This window comes from Corvus cornix, chromosome 6, assembly GCF_000738735.6.
Source record: "Corvus cornix cornix isolate S_Up_H32 chromosome 6, ASM73873v5, whole genome shotgun sequence".
Taxonomy (NCBI): Eukaryota; Metazoa; Chordata; class Aves; order Passeriformes; family Corvidae; genus Corvus; species Corvus cornix.
This window is the reverse complement of record NC_046336.1, coordinates 12,493,764-12,512,897: the sequence shown is the minus strand read 5'-3', so window position 1 is coordinate 12,512,897 and position 19,134 is coordinate 12,493,764. Positions and strand designations below refer to the sequence as shown.

Sequence of the window (19,134 nt, the reverse complement as noted above, 5' to 3'; positions counted from 1 at the left end):
TTTCATCCTGCCATCATGGTTTCTTATCTACTACTTTACTGAAGCTCAGACTTGAAAGAAGTAACCGGAGTTTAACAGGAGCTGCGTGCTACCCAGGAATGTCTGCGCCTCCACAGCAGTACCACAGCTTTCTGCAACTGTAACTCTTACTTCTCACCCACAGTATTACAAGAAGGTAAAAAGTCTGCAGAAAACTGCAAAAATGCAGTTTGCAGCATTTTACAGAAGATGAATAGTACTGAGGGAATAAACAGAGTGGTGTCCTTTCTCCCTCTTTCCAGCACTAGAGAAGGGAATGTCATGGAAATCAACTAAATGTAATGCTGCTGAGAGGAGGAACTGCTTCTATGTTGCACACTTAGAGTTAACATTAGAAATTAAAATGTACTCTGGAGGTATCTTTGAGACAGCCATGACAGCTTGCATCAGAAGAAATCAAGAAAGATTACACAGACCTGTATTTATTATGACAGCAATCATCATGCCTCTCCTGAGAAAAGGTACTTCACCTGATGGACTGCCTGCATAGAGTGTCCCTCCACTCCCACGTGAAATCCCATTAAACCTTTGCCTTCTACTCACACATATGCAAAGACGACCCATCACATGAGGTGATAAGCAGCACAGCAGCATTCACATCTGCCAGTTCAAACCACAGCTTGTTTTATGCTTATACATTTTTGACAGCAAGGTAAGTACTCATGCTGCACAAACAGCCTCTTACACCACACTGAGCACTTCACCTCTAAGTGTGCAATGTTCTTTATTACAACATGAAGCACTTGTGGTAACCATCTGAGGAAATTCAGCCTTTCAGTTACCAGTTCAGACATGGCTCCAATGGACACAGGTTCAAAATGAACTGAGTGGTGCCTGTGACCATGCTGTAAAAAGTCAGCAGTCCTAGAAGCTGCCCCAAATACCAGTGTCAGTCAGTATGTTGGTACTTATGTACTCTGTGAAGGAAACCTTCATAGCCAGCCTCCACTGTACACACAGATCAACTCATCACCACTAAATTACAGGAGGCCTGAGCCTTCCCCCACCAAAACCACTTGAGGGGCCTCCACTGATATTAAGAGCAGCTCCATCTGTGCTGTATTGCTCCTGTATAATATAATAACAATCTTACTGTTCCATCAACACCTCAAAGCGGAGGGAATACAAACCTCGTGTACCGGTCACAGTTAGTAAAGAAATCCACCAGGCAAGCCAGCAGGTAGGTCTCTGCAAGGAAAGAGAGGGAGATTATAACACAAGGACAACATCATACAGCCACCTAACTCTGGGCCTTGTGCCCAAAGGAAGAAAGTTCACGTAAAAAAACCCAAGCAGAAAAGCAGAGTACGACATCAGCAAAGCTTTACTGGCTTAAAGGGCACAGAAAGAAGACTGTGTTGGCTCACATGAGACTCACCTGGTAGATTGAATAATGTGTTCAAAATGTAAAACCTATCTGTGTCATCTCTCTGGATAAATTTATTTGGATATTGCTCCCGTGTTTCAGGCCTGAGAATAAATAAAGTGGACAAGAGTGAAACCACAAAACATAACAAAGATAAAAAGTGTTGACCTGCAAAACAGAGTTGTAGTGGGGTCTACTAACCAAAGTCTGCTGTGCTTTAATCAACACCCAGCTTCCCCACATGCACTGCTGGCACAAGAGCAAAAGTGCATCCAGGGGTATTCCCTGGGACACTCTGACTCCAGCAGAACCAGGACAAAGCCCTCATTGCTGAGTCAGCAAACTGAGCAGAGCCCACACAGGGACACAGAGTGGTCCAGAGTCCACAGCTCGACCTTAAGCCCCATGCTGCTGGCTAGGAGGATGCTTTAAATCATCTGCACTTTCATTGTTTGCTCATCTTAAACTCTCCCCCACTTTCCATGTGCTGCTCTCCACTCCCCCAGCAACTTTCAGCCAGGGGTGTGCAGGGCTCTGCTGCAGGAGGCTCGCTCAGGGCCCTCTGCAATTCATCAGCAGGGTGGCACTGACTGAACTCACATCATTATTCTGGTCTCCTGAATTTCTGCAGCTTCTAAAGATAACTTTAGGCTCAGAGAGGAACTTCAGTGCATATACAAGGGCTTTTTTCTAAATTTTGGAGCCCTGATGCAAGGACTTAGAGGCCTGCAGCGACTTTGTCACCCTGGGGGCCCTGAGCTTGCCTTGCCTTCCATTCATATGCCCCTGCAGCAGGAATGTGGGAGGTGGGATTTGCTGGGACACATCAGGCACATGGCACTGCAGTCCTCTCTGCTTCCTAAAGCACCTTCTCTGGGACAAGAAACACAAGCAGCCAGGGAAGGCTGCAGGAGATGGCATGCAATGCTCTGTTCTGACACTCTCAAAGGTCAGAAACACAAAGGGATAGAGCAAGCTTGTTCCTACCCCAAGCCAGCTCAGACTTTCTGAGCAATGGCTGTGGAGCTGACAGCCTCATGGGGCACAGGTCCTCATGCAATGGCTTTGTCTTGACTGACAAGCTGCTGACATTAAACTGTGCCAGGGCAGGTGAACAGCCCCTGGATGATCCCATCAACTCCTCCCCACAGCACACGTTCTTCTACGCCCAGCACACTACAGATGTGCCTGTGGTGGCACAGCCCTTTCCCTTGTAAACATCTGGGCTGTTGCTGTACCTGAGACCCTCATTGCATCCCCATTTAATCCTGGAGCTGCAGAACCATCAAAACAGCATCTGCTGTTCATAGAGTCCCTGAGACTCCTTATACAATGGGTGCCCTGAGGATCATTGACAGAATAGAATGTATTAAGTCAAAAAGAACAGCCAAGAGTCTGCACTCACCCTCTGAGGAAATTGAAGCCATGTGCACACACTAGGAGGTTCCCATAGGCATCAACTTTCAGCAGATTTCCATAGTGGGTGTCAAACACCAGGCCTCTGTTAAGAAAGCAATTTAGGATATGAAGAGGCAAGTGCATCAAGGGGTGACCATTTTAACAGCAGCTAGAACAGCTCTAGAACAGCTTTGCTCACTTGGCATGGGGCATCTGAAGGAGCTGCTGTTATGATACAGATGGGGTCCCTACTTTCCCTTTCAGCTGGTGGCAGCTGAGCAATCAGAGCCCAGCATCACCAGGTGGGAGAGACACCTGACCTGCTCCCCACTGCTCCCAGGGCGTTTAACCCGAGAGGCTCAGCTGTGCACCTCCCAGGGGAGCTGTGGGCCTCCTCCACAGGGTCACACACCTGACACCTCTGTCGGGCTGCAGGGAACAGTAAGGTGTGATAAAGGAATTCCTCTCCTCTTTTTCATGGCTCTGTCACAGACAAAGCCAGATGGGGCATGTAACCATGGCACAAAATGCTTGGGACATTCCCAGTTCTGGCTCTGGCAAAACTCAGTTATCTAGTAGCTTGCATCTGGAGAACGCAGCCCTCCCACAGAGACATCCCTTCTGTCCCCTCCCTGAGATGAAGCTGGTGGATTTAACAGAGCTCTCATCACGGGTTTGTGAAGGGCTATGCCTTGTTACAGGCAAGGGCACAGCCAGCAGCAACTCTCGGTTTAAAACACACCGAGAGGAGGGAAGGAAGGAGGCTGCCAGGCTGAAACTGGAACAAACCAACAGACCCTCTGGTCCAATCTTTTGTAAAGAAACTCCAAAGGAGTCAAAGAAGCAAAATCCAGCAAAGGCACAACTGGAAAGAAATTAAAGGTGCAGAGTTAGATCAAAAGCTTTGTTCAACACAAACAGTGCCCTTTTTACCTCTCCTACCAAAAGACAAAATGTAGGAATTTAGTAATTTTGCACCATTAACTTAGCACAAAGTTATGAAATCAAAAAGTTACTAAATCAAATGCTTTTGACATTTGATTCATCTAGACAGGTGAACTGGATTGGTCCCACTTTTATTCTTGTTAACTGTCAGCTTGATTTTCAGGATGTCTTACGCACCAGGACATTACTAATTAAAATCATTACAGAAAAGAATTCTGAGACATCCCAGCAGCCTCTTGGACAGTAATGTCTCCTTCTCCCCCTGATTCTGATTTCATTCCCAATCCAATTGTGTCTCTGCTGTCTTCGCTTTGAAAAGCTATTTCTGGACCATGTTTTCAGCAGGGTTCTTTTCTTGGATGCTCCCTCTTTGCTGGCAAGGATTTATGTGTGCAAAGGCCCCCCACATACTGGATTAGTCTTCTCCTTTCCCCATGATCTGTGGCCAGCCACAGGCTTCACATCCACAACTGAAAACCTGGCCTCACGTGTCACCTGTGAACTCCACAGAACAAGTATTTGAGGCCTCGAGCAGGTGGGGTCAGTATCTGTTAGTCATTTACCTGGTAGGGAACGCAGGATCATACACAAAATTGAGCAGCTCATGAGGGTATCCAATGGAAACTAATCTTTCTACGGTCAGGTCAAATCCAAGAGATTCGTATTCAGGGGATTTATACACTGTACCAAGATGAGATTTCAGTTAGAAAATTTGAAGACAGCTACGGGGTTAAACAAGAAGGCAATTAAAAGTAATGTACCCGTTCTCCCTCCTCCCTCCTCCACATACCATTCCCTCATCCCCCAGCCCAGAGCGTGGTGGAATTAGCTCCTGCCCCAGGGCTGCAGCAAAGCAGAGCTGCAGTTTGAATTTCAGCAGCAGAGTGCACCAGATGAAATATCCATCAGTTTATCATAGCTCTCTGCATCATGGAAAACATATTTCAAACAGCAGCTCCTCTCCCTGCAGTCCTGTTGGGCAGATGCATGAACACTCCCTGTTCCACCTGCTCCAATTGGGTTTTGGTTTGCTGTGTTTTTGCAAAGCCGATAAAGAAACCAATAAATTGTGGGAACACATGTATTGGAGGTTGGAAAGGCTGAAATTCATCACTTCTGTGCTACTGTTACTGCTCTGGATACAATCCCAAAGCTTAGTATTGCTCCAGATTTCATCTCAGGGGAATTAATGTTTGCTGCAGACTACGTTAGCTTGAAGGTAGAGCCGTCAAGTTAACACATGATTTGTTTGTTAATAACACCATATGGTACTGTAAAAATCTGTTCATTACTACCCTTGTGCATCAAAATGTGGCTTTTTAAAGCAAGCTCACTGCTCTCACATGTCAGAGGAGCTGCTCACCTGGGACACACACCTTCCCTTCGCTCCATGCAAAAGAAACAGACTTGTTCAACTAAGCCATTCCTATCATGCGGCCTCTCTTCTTCCTGCGAATGACCTTCCCATGTACTGAAAATGTTACTGTTTAATCAGATCATTAAATTCCCTCTAAAAGGCAATCAGGACAGATGGAAATCACAGGGTTTCTCTGGCAGTGTGTTTACGCTCGCTGCATGTCTGCAGAAGCCCAGAAGATAAGGGGCTAATGTGCATGTCTCAAACACTGAGACAGCTGGATAGTCATGAAACTGACCAAGGACTGTTGGTACTAACAACCAGGGATTGTTGGTAATAACATGTTGTGAGAAAGAACTGGATGTGGCTGGAGAAGGGGGCTATGTGGAGGTAAGGGCAGCACTTTTCTGGGACAAACATCCTTGTTCTGGCTCCTGGAGATAAGCACAGCACAGCTCGAGCACAGGAAGGAGGTCGAGAAGTGAGCATGGACTGTAGGGGGGAGATCAAGACCACCCAAGACCCTCCAACCCATTTTCAGAAAGGTCTGGAAGAATGAAGTACACATGGCAACTGATTTCCATAGAAAGCAAGAACCCTGTTTTCAAGGTGGGGAAAACGTATCTATAAAAAGATACCCTCACAAAGCCCAGGCGTGCGTGTGCCCCAGGACATCCCATCAGCTGGATCAGTGCTGCTGCCAGGACTGGTGATCTCTTTTTCTCACTTTCTTCCTTTCTCTCTCTCTCCCCCTTTTTAATTCATCTCTTTCTCTCCTCCCTTTTACCCTACCCTTTTACTCAAACCCCACTGCTGTGTGCTTGTAGTAGAAGGTCAGGGACTAACATACCAATTTTCCTGCCAAGTGTAATTTATTAATAAAACTTTATAAGCTTTTGTGGACGCTCTGGCTTTTGTCATTCCTTTTGACCACAAGAACCTACAAATCTTGGGTGCTCCCTTCCCCTTAAGAGTGGGATACCATAATGTTGCTGTCTTAAACTGGTCCTAACATAAATAAAGACAATAAATTGACTGCAATGAGGGTTACCATGGGTTCAATGGGTCCAACTGCCTCAAACACTTGAATATTTCAAATTTAGCTGAAAATGTGCAAGTTATGCAGTAAACTCATTAGAAGACAGACTGCTTTTCCTAAGAAAAATCTAACACATCTGTGAGCCTCACAATATATATTAATACACATTGTCTATGCTGCCCAGGTAATCACCAGCATGTATATTCACTGTGGGATAAAGAAGTTCAATCTGAGAGGAGAAAGCAAAAAAAAAAACCAAACAAAAAAAACCTAAAAAAAAAAAAGGCAAGGACTTTAGATGAAACAAGATTGTCAGAACACTGAGATCACAGTACCCATGACAGAGGGCTCCCATATCTCTTAAGAATCTAAAAAGCACCAGAATCCCAAGAGTTAATTTTCCCCATTAAACTAACAACATTAAGAATGTAAAAAGCAAACCTGTAATGGTCTTAAACAGATAACTAAAATCAAAAAAACAGTTATCAAAATCTTCAAGCAATATTATACCAATGGCAAACATCAACAGCATGATACAACATTCAATGCACGTAGTCTTTTCTGTCCTTTAGGAAAGGAAGGATTGACTGAGATATAGATAAGAATAAGCAATCAAAAAGTACAGTAATGAAGAAAGCAGTGACTGACAAGGCAATTCTGGGGAGTGAGCTAGAGTTGGAGGGAGCAATAGGCAGTTAGGTGATGAACAAAATTGTGAGAGTGACATCAGAGCATCACCTGGAACACGGAATTCCTCTGATGCACGACAGTAAAGGCACTTCCCAGGGAAAATGCTTATAAGTACCCCTGCACATATTCTCAAAATGTGAAAAAGCTCCCTGTTATGTGAAGCAGACTCCAATCCCCCCCTCTGTCCATGAAGCTGCTGTACTCCTCCTTCTTTGCCTCCTAGGGATTTGACCACATTACCAACTTAATCCATAAAACATCACTTCCAAATAAAACATTTCTCCAAGGAAACCCTGCTCTTTCTGAACTCACCAACCACGGTGATGCTGTCCAGACACATGGAACCTCAAGGAGCACACTGGCATCTCCTCTGGACAAGCAGAAGTGGTTCATCAACAGCTCCAGCAGAGCCTTTCCAGGGAAACTGGAGGGCTTTCTGATGAGCAATCTGTGTATCTTGTTAACACTCCACCAGGGAACAGCTGCATGGGACATGGGGTCAGCTGCTCACAAAATGCCCTCACTCGATTTCTTTCTGTATTTGCCTCTCTGTCTTAGAAAAAGCACCACAGACCTCCTTTCAACTCTCTAAGGAAACAAGCTGAAACACCATTAGGAAAAAGGCTGAAGAAGAGGTATCAACCTCAGCCTTCCTCATCCCAAATCTCTGCTGAGGCAGTATATTTGATTAATTAGGATTAATCTAAATGTTTCTTTCGGGGGGACAGTTATTCCACGTATCTCTCAAACCCTAGATTTTGCTTCCTTGATGTCTCTTTGAATAAAACTAAACTCTTAGCTCATCTATGCCTCAGATCCCATCTCTATCTTTCTACTACTCCACAATATCTGGAAAATGAGAGCGTTCTCCTTGACACATGAACTAAACAGAGACACAGGAAACTGGACTTGTGAAAGGGACAATAAATGTTCTCTAGTTACCAGCATATTTACTGCTCCAGATAAACTTTCCTTTAATTAGACACACAGCTGGGAAGAAACTGAGAGCTCCCTGAGTTCACCTTGACAACACCCTACACCACAGCACTGGCTGCATCAACCGAACAAGCCACAACCCCCTGACATTTCTTGTAAGCCTGTTCAAGTAACAGGAGCTTCCTCTGGGCAAACAAACCATCCACCTCCTCAGATCCAGTATGGACAGGCTGACATTGCTGCAACTCTGGCAGCACATCTGGGGAAGATGCCCCAGTTACAGGTGTTACTAGATGAAAAAATTTCATTATTGTACTCAGGGCTTGTTGTTCTCTCCCATGTCTTGTTTACTTCAGGCAGCCATGAGGAAACAGAGTAGAAAGGACAGATCAATACTTTTTTCTGCAGCTGCATGATGAAAACATGTTTTAAACTTTGCTGGAATATCCCCTCCCTCAGACCTGGTTGCTGAATCCTGGTATCTCTGATGGAGATAATTTGTGTGCCATGGCAACGTCATGAATTCAGCTATTTGCCCTGCAGTGTCTCCCTTGCCCAGCTCTTTCACCCAGTTGAGAAGGGCCCAGTCTTCCTGCATCCCCAACTCTGTGACAGGGGAGGAGGCAGAGCCACAAACACATTTTCACACCATCCTTGCCCAACACACATGGGATGACAGTAAAACCAAAGTACATGCTACAACTTCATCTGATTTGTTTTTCTTACTGCTTGACGGCCATGTCTCTGCCACCAAGCCAAGTCCCCAGCTCCAGAGGAATTGTTATTTTAATAGTCCTGTTCCAACACAGGCAAATGCTTCAGCAGCACAGGGCAATCAGCACCCAGTGTTCATGGATTATGCAACCACGGTGGAAAGAAAACAACGAAAGGTTTTAAAAAAACAGAAGCCAGTTGACAGCATTCCAGCTTCCCCTTAATACCATCACTTGGCTTAACAATACACCATTAAAAGGTAAAAAGCGGTACCCCGGAGTGAACACTGCAAGCCTTCAGGTCTGTGATGAGTGCGGGCGTCCCTGACTGACACAGGACGTGCTAGGAGGGAAGCTGGTCTGGAATGAGCAGGGGTTTTGCAGTAAGGTATGCAATTCTCATGCATTTGTGTGGTTGTGTTTACCTTTGCTGCCAAGACACATACAATTTTATAGCCTTCCTGAAAAGGAAAAAAAAAAAAAAGAAAAGGAAAAAAAAAAAAGCTCTCTACAGAGGCTCCAGCTTATGCAAAATGCTGCTGCCAGGATTTTAACTCACATGAGGCAGATGCAGATTCAGAGTGTCACTCCAGGCTTGACGGAGTTACACTGGGCTCCCCTGTTAAAGAAAAAAATCAGACTGATTTTAAAACTGCAACAGGTCTGTGCCATGTGGGACTGTGTCTGCTGGAGCTCTGTCCTCTGGTAAGCTCAGAAGCTGGCCTGGCAGTTATTCCAAATACACTTACAACTGATTTATAGAAGAGGCACAGGTGGTAATCGTGCATCCTGTAGGCAAAATTCTGTCCTCATATCCACAAAGCAGTCTCAGATCATCAGCTCAGGGATAATTAGGAAGAAGAGGCTAGAAGCACATTGCCCAAGTGACACAAACCCTTCGTGTTTCTATCGGATGCAGAGCAATGAGTTCAAGAAAAGGTCTCGTGCTCTTTTTGGGGCTTTGCCATTATGGTCCATTCCTCAGTCAGTGACAAATTACTCCTTTCAGGACACTCACTTTCTTTCTCACCATAAAATGCCTGCTAGTGTCAATACAGGAAACTTGGGAGACTGAGTCAGGAGCTACTCTGGGAACCTGAGAAGAGAATTTTGCCCTACACCTTGAAGGTGCTCCCAATGAGAGCCTCGCACACCAGGTCAGTCTGTGGTGCATGTCTGCATTTAAATGTACACTTGGACATGCTTTCACTTGGGCTTTCATAGGCAAAGCACTGCAGGATAAACCAGCACCAAACCTGCACACAGAGCTGCAGTGCTCTCACTGGCAAGCACACACAGGGAGAACACCAGAGCTATTTTGCAACTTACAGGTATGCACAGAGTAATCAAGAATTATCTTTGAGATCCAATTTGCACTAAATACAACGCTGAACCGGTTGGAATGATGTTGCAAAAATGACCCACAGAAGTATGCAGACCTCCTGGAAGGCTTCTCTGAAAATAAACGTTTAAAGCCTGTTTTGTTTCAAAATGAATAGCTGGGGAAGGCTGAAGTGCATGTGATGGCTCTGCTTAAGCTGTGGGGAGGAGAAAGCCCTTTAGGGGCTGCCTGTATCTTCCCTTGTTTCTCCTACACACACAAATTCAGGCAGGCGAGCATCTCATTGATGGTTTGTTCCAGGGCTTGCCAACACTTCTTACAAGGTACTTATGGATCTTAGGAAAGAAGCAGGAGTTGAAGTTAAAATAACGACCCCTTTTTGCACTGCTTCAGTTGTCTCCCATTTGTGAGATGTATTTGCTGTCTCAAGCTGCACATCTGCAAGCCAGTCCTGCCTGCCACTGTATTTCCAATCACTATGGACTTGGTGCTGGTAAAAGCCCTGAATTGGGAACACTGACAACACACTGATTTCCCATACCACCCAGGCAGCTTCCAGGAAGCAGCTCCCCTTCGCCAGAACCCTCGTCTAGGAAGGGAAAAATGAGCTCAGGAGGTTGCTGCAACAATAGAAACCTGCAGGGAGAGCAGCTCCTCCAGGCAGAGAGGCAGAGCCTGGACCACTAAACGATGACCTGAAGTATCACTCATGCCTTCCTCCGGGTTTTCCCCATCTGTTGCTCTCTTGTGACGCCCTACCACCTCCTGAAGGAGCTCCCAACCCTTCCATCTGCCAATTCCTCATCTGCCTCTCCTCCCAGCTGGAAGGCAAGAAGCAGCCCAGGGAAAGGTGCTTGCAATGCCCCCCCAAAACAAACCCACATTGGCAGGGCATTTCACGGGAGCAGCTGCTTCCTGCAGGTGATGCATCCCTGCTCTGATCCCTTGGGCACACACTGTCTCGACTCCTTCCCCACGCAGGTGCTGAGAGCACTGTCTGTGCTGCTGACTTTCAGGTGTCCAGACAAGATCAGTATTTCTTAAATTAGAGGTGATGACCTCCTCCAGAATGGTTGCAAAAAGCTTTAACAAATACTCAATCTTCAGAAATGTTACCCACTCTCTGGGCTCTCCAGAGGTCACACAAAGACAGGTAAGGCAAAATGTGGGCAGGTAATGCACAGGGTTTCGCCTTTTCTCTGAAGCACAGGAAATGCAGCCCAACTACTTTGTGTTAAGTCTTGAAGAAATGAAAGTAAAATAACTAAAAACAGGTTGTTTCAGTTGCTGCTTATTCTCCAGTGAGTCAGGCATGCAAATCAGGCAGTTGGGGACATACATGGGCAGGTGGAGAGCTGGTATCCAGATTTATGTGTCTCAGGCACAACATGCATAATTAAGCTTGTACAAATACATTTTTGAAATTACACAAACCTCACTTACAGAGCAGGATAAAAGTGCTGCTCTGAATTGCACCACAAATAAGTAATGCAAGTATGTATTAGGAATAGATTTCTATCAGTGTTGTGCTGACAAAAACTGCTTAGTTAAAGCCTTGAGGACTGAGATCCCCTTTTACAAACCCATCCCCTGTTAACAGTACAAATATCTGTTTCCTGGCTCAACAATGTCTATGAAATGAGATCCTAGCATCCCAAAATAGGATAGATCTGTCCCCAGAGCCCTCCATTCTGTCACTATCTCCTCTGCACATGGCCCCAAAGCCAGGCATTTAGTGTCCACTATACTGTGTCTGTGACAGTCACCCCTCCACGACAACCACACCACTGGCTATTACACACAAGCTCCAAATACTCATCCTCTGGCACTTCTGATCTCTTCTGATCACTTCTGACCTGCAACTCCAGATGAGAATCCAGAGGGAAACAGCCAGTGACCAGTCCTGGAAGTGTTTGGGACACTGGATTTAATTAAAAACCAAACTCCACTGAAATAACAATACCAATTAAATGTACTAGTAAGTGTTGGGCAAGCATTTCACACGCTGCCATAGTGTGAGGAAAGTCTGTCTCAGCTGCAGGGCCAGAGGTCTGAGGATCCCCAGGATCCTCACCAGGTAGTGAGGAATGCTGTCTGACCTCTACACACTGACCCTCCTTTCAGGGTATCTTATCTGCAAAACTTGTTACAGAGCAACACCACTTCTCGTATACAAGTGGAAAAGAGGAGAATTTCTGCTCCAGCATACTAATGACTTCAGCTTCTGTGTTACAGGGCCTTTTCTAATCAGGCAGGTATTGTCAGGCACTGCCACTGAAACATAACAAAAGGGAAACGCTAATGTTTTTCAAGCTATGCTGCTCTCCCTGTTAAAATAATTCATTACTTACCCAGGAAGGAATCTGAAATGTCATGTTTAAGTTTCACACCTGGGTGTTAACTACCCTCAGTTTTGACAGTGGAGTCAGACTGCTCAGCTCTGATGGGAGCCCAGACTCACACTTGGCTTGCACAGCCTGGCAGGGTGTTGTCACTTTGCACTGGAAATAAAGCTGAGGATTTTCTTTCCCATGAGAACTAGAAACCCTGCAGAGGCACCTGTACTGTGGGACCCTCTGTACACTCAGCTGGCTCAGCAATCCCAGGATTGGGGATGAGCACAGACCTCCAGATCCCCTTGCCTTGCATCTCTCTTTCCAAAGACACATCAAGTGTTACCTCAACTCCTGCCATGGCCACTGCAGGCATTTCACTTCACAATATCCTCACTGGATATGAAGGGAAAAACACTTCTATTTAAAGCTCTGCTGTGTCCAGCAGTGGTTTGGGTCGTCTCTGCCCACATGAACACGTGTCCTGCCTGCAGGCAATGGAGTCGAGCACCTTTGGGCTGTGCTGACCTGGGAGCTCAGTGCCTGTAAACAAACTGACAAAGTGGTAAACGTGCCTGATTGCAACCACAAGAAATCCCAAATGAAACCCATGGGACGACTCATATGTTTTCAGTTAGGAACACGGTGAACTTCTGACTTGCCATTTGTTTATGAACTCGGCTGAACTGTGACCATAAAGGGCTTGTCTACAGTCAAAATGAATTGAAAACCAAGTAGGAACAGGCTCCAGTCCTCTTGACTCCTGGGGTTTGATTTGAAGCACTAAACCATAAATAAAAATGCACATTATTATGGAAAGCAGAATTGCAACACTTCAATATTTAAACTGACTTTTCATAATACTAAACAAAATGGGTAGCAACATTATGCTTTGTTTCTTTGAATTTTTAATTTTTCAGTCTAAATGAACAGAAAACTGCTGCCATATTGAGTATAATTTTCACTTACCCACAGAAACGTTTTCAAACACAGAAGTGACCTGTGCAGTAAGACTAGGCTTAGTGTTTAAGCACACTTCAATATTTAATGTGCCTTTTCTATTCCACTAAAAATTATGTATTTGTAGTGATCAGCAAACAATACCTTGATGAAACCTCCAGGTGCATCCCGGAATACTTTTGTATGCTTAACACACAAGCTGCTCTGCCCTGCATGAGCAGCCAGATCTTGCAAAGCGCCTTTGTGCCCACGGATGTTTTTGACAGTAACTGAGGCAAGGGTCACTAATCACCAGAGGGTTGAATCTTTTGGATGTGAGCTTCAGTGGCTCCACGGCACCCTTTTGTGATGATGCCAAACACAGGCTCTGGGAGGAAACCAGCACTTCCCTACAGAGCAGCACCAGGGCTCTGCAGTCCCCAGCCATAGCAGAGCCCATAAAGCAGCGACGCTCCCACTGCAGCCTAAGAGCAGTGGAAAATTCCTTACCTCTAATGCTCCTGCAAACATCCCCAAGTGCACAGCACAGCTTTCGGCTCTAAAACCTCTAACCTGGAACTGTATCAGCTCCCTTTCTCCTGCTCTGCATGCTAACAGGGTATGTAAAGACAGGATCTGTTGTTGCTTCAAGAACTGACACAGCACTGGATGTGCAGCCTGGCTGTGAATTGCTGGGTGCACACTTCAGGTTGTTTTTAGTGCTGTGTTTCTACTTGCATTAAAAAAAAGTGTTGTCAAGTATCATCAGCTTTAACTCTTCCCAAAGCAGGCTTATTAGTGCTCTGATTGGTAAATTCCAGATATTTTTAGCTCTCTGCTGCTGCACTTTGTTTGCCTTCGATGTAACAAAGATTTGGCCTGTTTGAATATGCCTCAGAGGCTGGCAGAGCAGAGCTGTTGTGTTGGAAAGATTTCTTCTGCTGAATAAAAATGAATAGCTTGAGGTAAGAACAGCAGCACTGAGGTCACATTTTGCATGTTGAGAGAAGCAACTCAGACTCTGCAATTTAAGGAAACTTCAGCTTGTCTATTTTAATAGTTGGTATAACTTTCCTTTGCACTGGATTAGTATTTTAAAGATGACTACAGAGTCACCTTTCTTTTACAGGAAATTTTTACAGTTTCCCTGACACAAGAAAATGTTTTCTGTGCTTAACAAGTGGCCTTCACAATTTACCTCTCTCAGATACAGCCCACTGTGAATTAAAATCCCATATGGGAAATATCCCTGCATTTCCATGGAAACAAACTACTGTGCCAAAATATGAGCTTAGTTCTTCAATGAAGACTTATGAACAGGGAAGAAATAGTTGCTTGGGCTTCAGGTTCAAACATAATTTGCTAGCATCTAGAAGTAAGAAGGAAATTACTCAAAGGCATAGTAGTCATTAATACAATATATCTAAGGCATTTTTTAGGTTTATCAGCATCCAAACAGATCCAGCTTCTTATTTTTCTCCATTTTCACTGAAGAGAGTAAGCCTCCAAGGCTATACATTTGTTTAACAGTGTGCACCTGGGCTTAGATACAGCACAAGTGCCCATGCTGGCAAGAAGCCACATAGAGAAGGTTTTCGGTAGCATGCTAAAATAAGGTATTCACAAAGCAATGGCACACATGTGATCTCAGAGTCAAAGCCTTCTGTACTCTCAGCTTTAGTTCCTCCTACAGAGTAAGCTGTTTGAGTCATCACAAGGGTATTTGCAACTTAATAGTACTTCTGTTGTGGTATTAAGATTACTAGATAAGGGGGTCGATTAGATTGAAAAATGCCTCCCTATTTTCCTCGTCCTGCCAGACGAGAACTCGCCTCAGTATACTAACAGCCTGCTGACCCAGCTTGGTGTTATCATCATGTTTTTAAGAGCAAGAAAACAGAATATAGCAGCTTTTGAAACTTTCCTTACACTGTGAAGAGTCGTTCTTTCAGCAGCTTCTGTTTATTACTCTGATTCTTCAAGACTCCACAGACAGCAGATTAGCAGTTTGTCAGTCAGTGATTTACTGGGACAGAGCAAGCAACACATGCTTTCTCCACTCCTCATTCCCAGCACCAGCATGTGAGATCCCACAGCTCCAGACCTCGTTTGCTCATTACACAGCTTTAAATGGTCAGGCTCTGAAGAGCAGCAACACAAAGAGAGCAGGGACAATAACCACTGCGCTGGTATTTGAAAAGACATCCAGCTCAAAGCATACTCGGAACAATTTGGCTTCTCCATCTGCCCTTAGCTTTAAAACACCAATGGCTAAACCAGCCTCTGAAATCTGCAAAATCTGCACCTGTCAAACTGGCAATGTGCAAATGTGAAAAGGCAGACAGCAGATGTGCAACCGTCAGGGCATCTCCCAGTCCTGGCCAGGACAGTTGGAAGGCTTCTCCTGTACATCTACTGATTCCTTTATCCAACCACAACAATGTTTCTGTACGACACAAAGAACTGCATTATCCAGCAAACTGGGAAAGAAGCAAAACTGCTTAGTATCTCCCCAAAAAAGCCTCAAAGCCTGTAGTCCTTCCATCATGATGAAACTAAAGGCAAACCTGTACCCTAAGCAGGAGAGCCTCATTAGAACATTTGCATTGGAGTTCAAGCACTAATGACCAGACAATAACAACACCTGAACTGACATTCAGATACGTTGTAGTTGTTTACATTACAAGTTCAGTAGTTTTTTTAAGTATTCAGTTCAATCTTTCATGTATAAAACTCCCACATTTATAATTTGTTTTTCATTTGTGCAATCCAGAAATTCTTTCATACAATTTCATTTGTCCCACTTCTCAGTTGTACAAACTGAAACACAGAAACCTGATAGACTCAGCTACAGTAAAAATAGTAGATGGATTGAAGAACCAGTTCTCAATTCTGCGGTCACCTTTCTCCCAGATCACATGCAGGAACAATCCAATTCTACCTTCTGGCTGAGTGTATCTTTTCCAGAGCCAACAGGTAAAGAAAAGCATTTCAAAAGTAAGATGAAGGTGGGAAAAATTTTCCTCTTCCAGATTGCAAGGATGGGTTTGACACAAACACCTGCCTGAGGAAGGGGCAAAACCTGTTTATGCATGTTGCACTTTGGATTAAGTTGGGAAAGACTAAAGCTGTCTTTCCCATGTGATGAGAAGGGAAATGCTACAAGCTGAAAGCATAAGCAATTTTGCAATAAAATCTTTGCAGTGCACCAATCCTTGGCATTAAATTGGCAATGTTTCCAGGACACAAGCTATATTCGAATCAGATTATGTTGCATTAATCACATTTGCACACAATAAACCTAGTATTTTTCAAGCCTCATTTCCCCTCCTTTTTTATTGAAACCGTTTTCAGCAGCCAATGATAATTTTATTATCAATTTCTGGAGAACACAGAAGCAGCAATGAATTAAGCACAGGAAAAGCATTCCAAATGAAAGCATCCTGTCTACTGATATTACCTCTTATCTACTTCAGAGACAGAAGATAAAACTTTCAACAAGGCCGTAACTTTCAGAGAAGAGTAGTCACAGAGGAATCTTTTCAAGCACAATTGAGTTTGTAATTCTTACTATCCCTCTCCATCTGCCAAAGGCCCAGTGTGAAATTACAGCCAGTTTGGGAACCCCACTGCTTTAGCTCTGCTCCTGTCAAGGGACATCTATCCATCACCTCATTGTGCAGCCTGTCCCATTTAAGAGCTACTAATGCCAAGGCCTCCTGCATTATTTGGATCCAGATCTAATAATTAAGTGTAGCTCACAGTGAGTAGGAAGCAGCCAAATAAAATGCCGTGTGAAACCAATCTCTCTCTGCTGCATTTCCAATGGATGTCACCGACTCCTCAGGCTCAGGTGAGTGTCACAGTGAAGACCCTCCACTGACATACCTTTATCTTACTTTCTGCACTTAGCAGTAAACACAAAACAGAGAAGACTGTGAATCTTTTGGATTGCATGCAACATTTTCCTTTACCAAAGCACGGGCAGTTTTGACAGTACTGGTGAAAAAAAGGCAGGCAGACCAGAAGTGTTAGTGACTGTTGATCTTCCAGCTGGATGAATAAGCAGTGATGAATCATTGAGATAATAAATGAAACTACTATTTAGCACACAACAAATAACTACGAAAGGACCTTCAATCTCTCTAATTTGAACAGGAATCATTCAGTAATTCTCAGTTCTGCCCTGACAGCGAATTCAGCCACGGCTGTAATGCCGTGGCATCCCAAAGAGCAAGGGCACCGCAGGGAACCGGCAGGGCCTTGCTCCCAGGCTGGCAGGCAGCAAGGTCAGAGGTAGGGAATGAAGGGCTGTGTAACATCACAAAAACTTGTCTTAACCTCCACTAACAGCAAGGGCTGAAATAGCTGATGACTCTTGTTTGCTTTGTGACTCTTGTTTGTCGCTGCAAACTTTAAACAGCAACTACTTAACTAAGCACACAAACCACAGTCAAACCCTGCATTCTTCCTGCTCCTTCCACTTGCCTCCCATAACACCTAGCTTAAAAAAGCATTATTTTAGGTACTAAACATGCTTCCCAAACAGACTGAATAGGAAGGGGCCAGCCAGTTTCACACATATCAGAGACTTCAGAGCCTCTAGTACTAAAGTATCCAGAACGTTAACCTAGGGACATTTGGGAGTTTCCATACACGTAAGAGATCTTATTCACCCCATGAGAATACAACAACAATCCTTTATGGGAAAACAAGAAATCTAAAACCTGTGAGAGTTATTTCAATTTGCTTTCATTTTATTTTCCCAGCAGTCAAAATCAATTCTAGCTGTAATCACAGTGATTACAAATTCAGCTATTTAAGGTCCATCATTTCTCAGAAGAAAAAGCTAAAAGAAAGAGCTTCAGGCTCTTCAACACAAAAAGACTTTGTTTGCCCAACCCAACCATTAACCTTAACAGTATTTCTCAATGCTATGCAAGGAAAGAGAGAAGCACAATCAGGGAACACAGGAGTTATTTACAAAAATTCGAAGTTTAACCTAATTTTGACTAGAAAGTGAACAAAACCACTGTGGAAATGCTGTATCAGACAGCCTTGAATTCTTCTAAATTCTGAGTTAAGTGGTTCTTTAATTTAATAACTCTAAGAAATGCTACTCTAAAAAATAACACATGAAATTGTACTTCATGTGCAGTGTAACATGATAATACTAAAACTGCTCTCAGCTGGCAAGCTGACATTCTCAGACATGCTGGTAGTAGAACACGATCACTGCAGCCTGTGCATGGTAGCTGTTACTACAGATTTCAAAATGGAAATGCCAGGTCCCTACCAAAATTAGATTATTCTAGACAGAAAAGATGGTTATTGTAAGTAAGTCTGTGTCCTTAAACTCGTAAGGTACAAGAATAAAACTGTCTCAAGCTTCTAAAGTTCAAAATACATGAAATGATTCTGACATCTCTGGTACTGAACCACCTCCTGAGGAAGACTTTTGGTGCTACCAGTGGTCATTGGTTTGGAAAGAAGAAAGAGAGACAAGAGACAGGAGTACTTCTTTACAAGACAGGTAATTCAATGTGTATCAAAATAACCATTCTTCTGAGATGTCAAATGTATGACTTCATCAGTCTATTTCTGATGTGACAGTTCACAACAGAAGGCAACGGCACACAGAGATTTTGGCAGGGTCAATGACTCTGCCTGCCTTCAGTTGTTGAATAGGAAGATTGTGCTTGGGATATTTTAAAAAACTTTACAGAAAAGTGGCTTAGCAATGCCTGAAAGTACAAATGCAGAAAACTAGATAAGGAACTAATGACACTGGAGATGCTTCTGTTCTTTTCCTTGGCCTATTTACGTGTTTTGAATGGTCTCCAAAAGGCTTCTGCTCAGCATGCGCCATCTGGTATGCAGATACCATTTCCAGATGTTAAATTACACATAAACTGGCTTTTTACATTGTTTTTTTTTCTTCTTTTAATCAAGACAAGTAGCATGTCCATGTGAAAGAGTGGGTAAAGGATAACGACACCAGTCAGAAAACGCAACAGGGTCTAATGAATGCACTAAC

At 44.0% G+C, this 19,134-nt stretch overlaps 1 protein-coding gene across 7 annotated transcripts in view; it reads right to left on the bottom strand.

The window, feature by feature from the left end:
- NT5C2 (5'-nucleotidase, cytosolic II) overlaps positions 1–19,134 on the bottom strand; it is a 60,885-nt gene that overhangs the window by 9,530 nt on the left and 32,221 nt on the right. For all 7 annotated transcript variants that reach the window (XM_039553925.1, XM_019292332.3, XM_019292323.3 and 4 more), the window contains 4 exons: positions 4,312–4,429; positions 2,811–2,906; positions 1,418–1,509; positions 1,170–1,227 (listed from right to left, as the gene is read on the bottom strand). In XM_039553925.1, the coding sequence (XP_039409859.1) occupies positions 1,170–1,227; positions 1,418–1,509; positions 2,811–2,906; positions 4,312–4,429 (364 nt within the window). The remainder of the gene's footprint in view (positions 1–1,169; positions 1,228–1,417; positions 1,510–2,810; positions 2,907–4,311; positions 4,430–19,134) is intronic.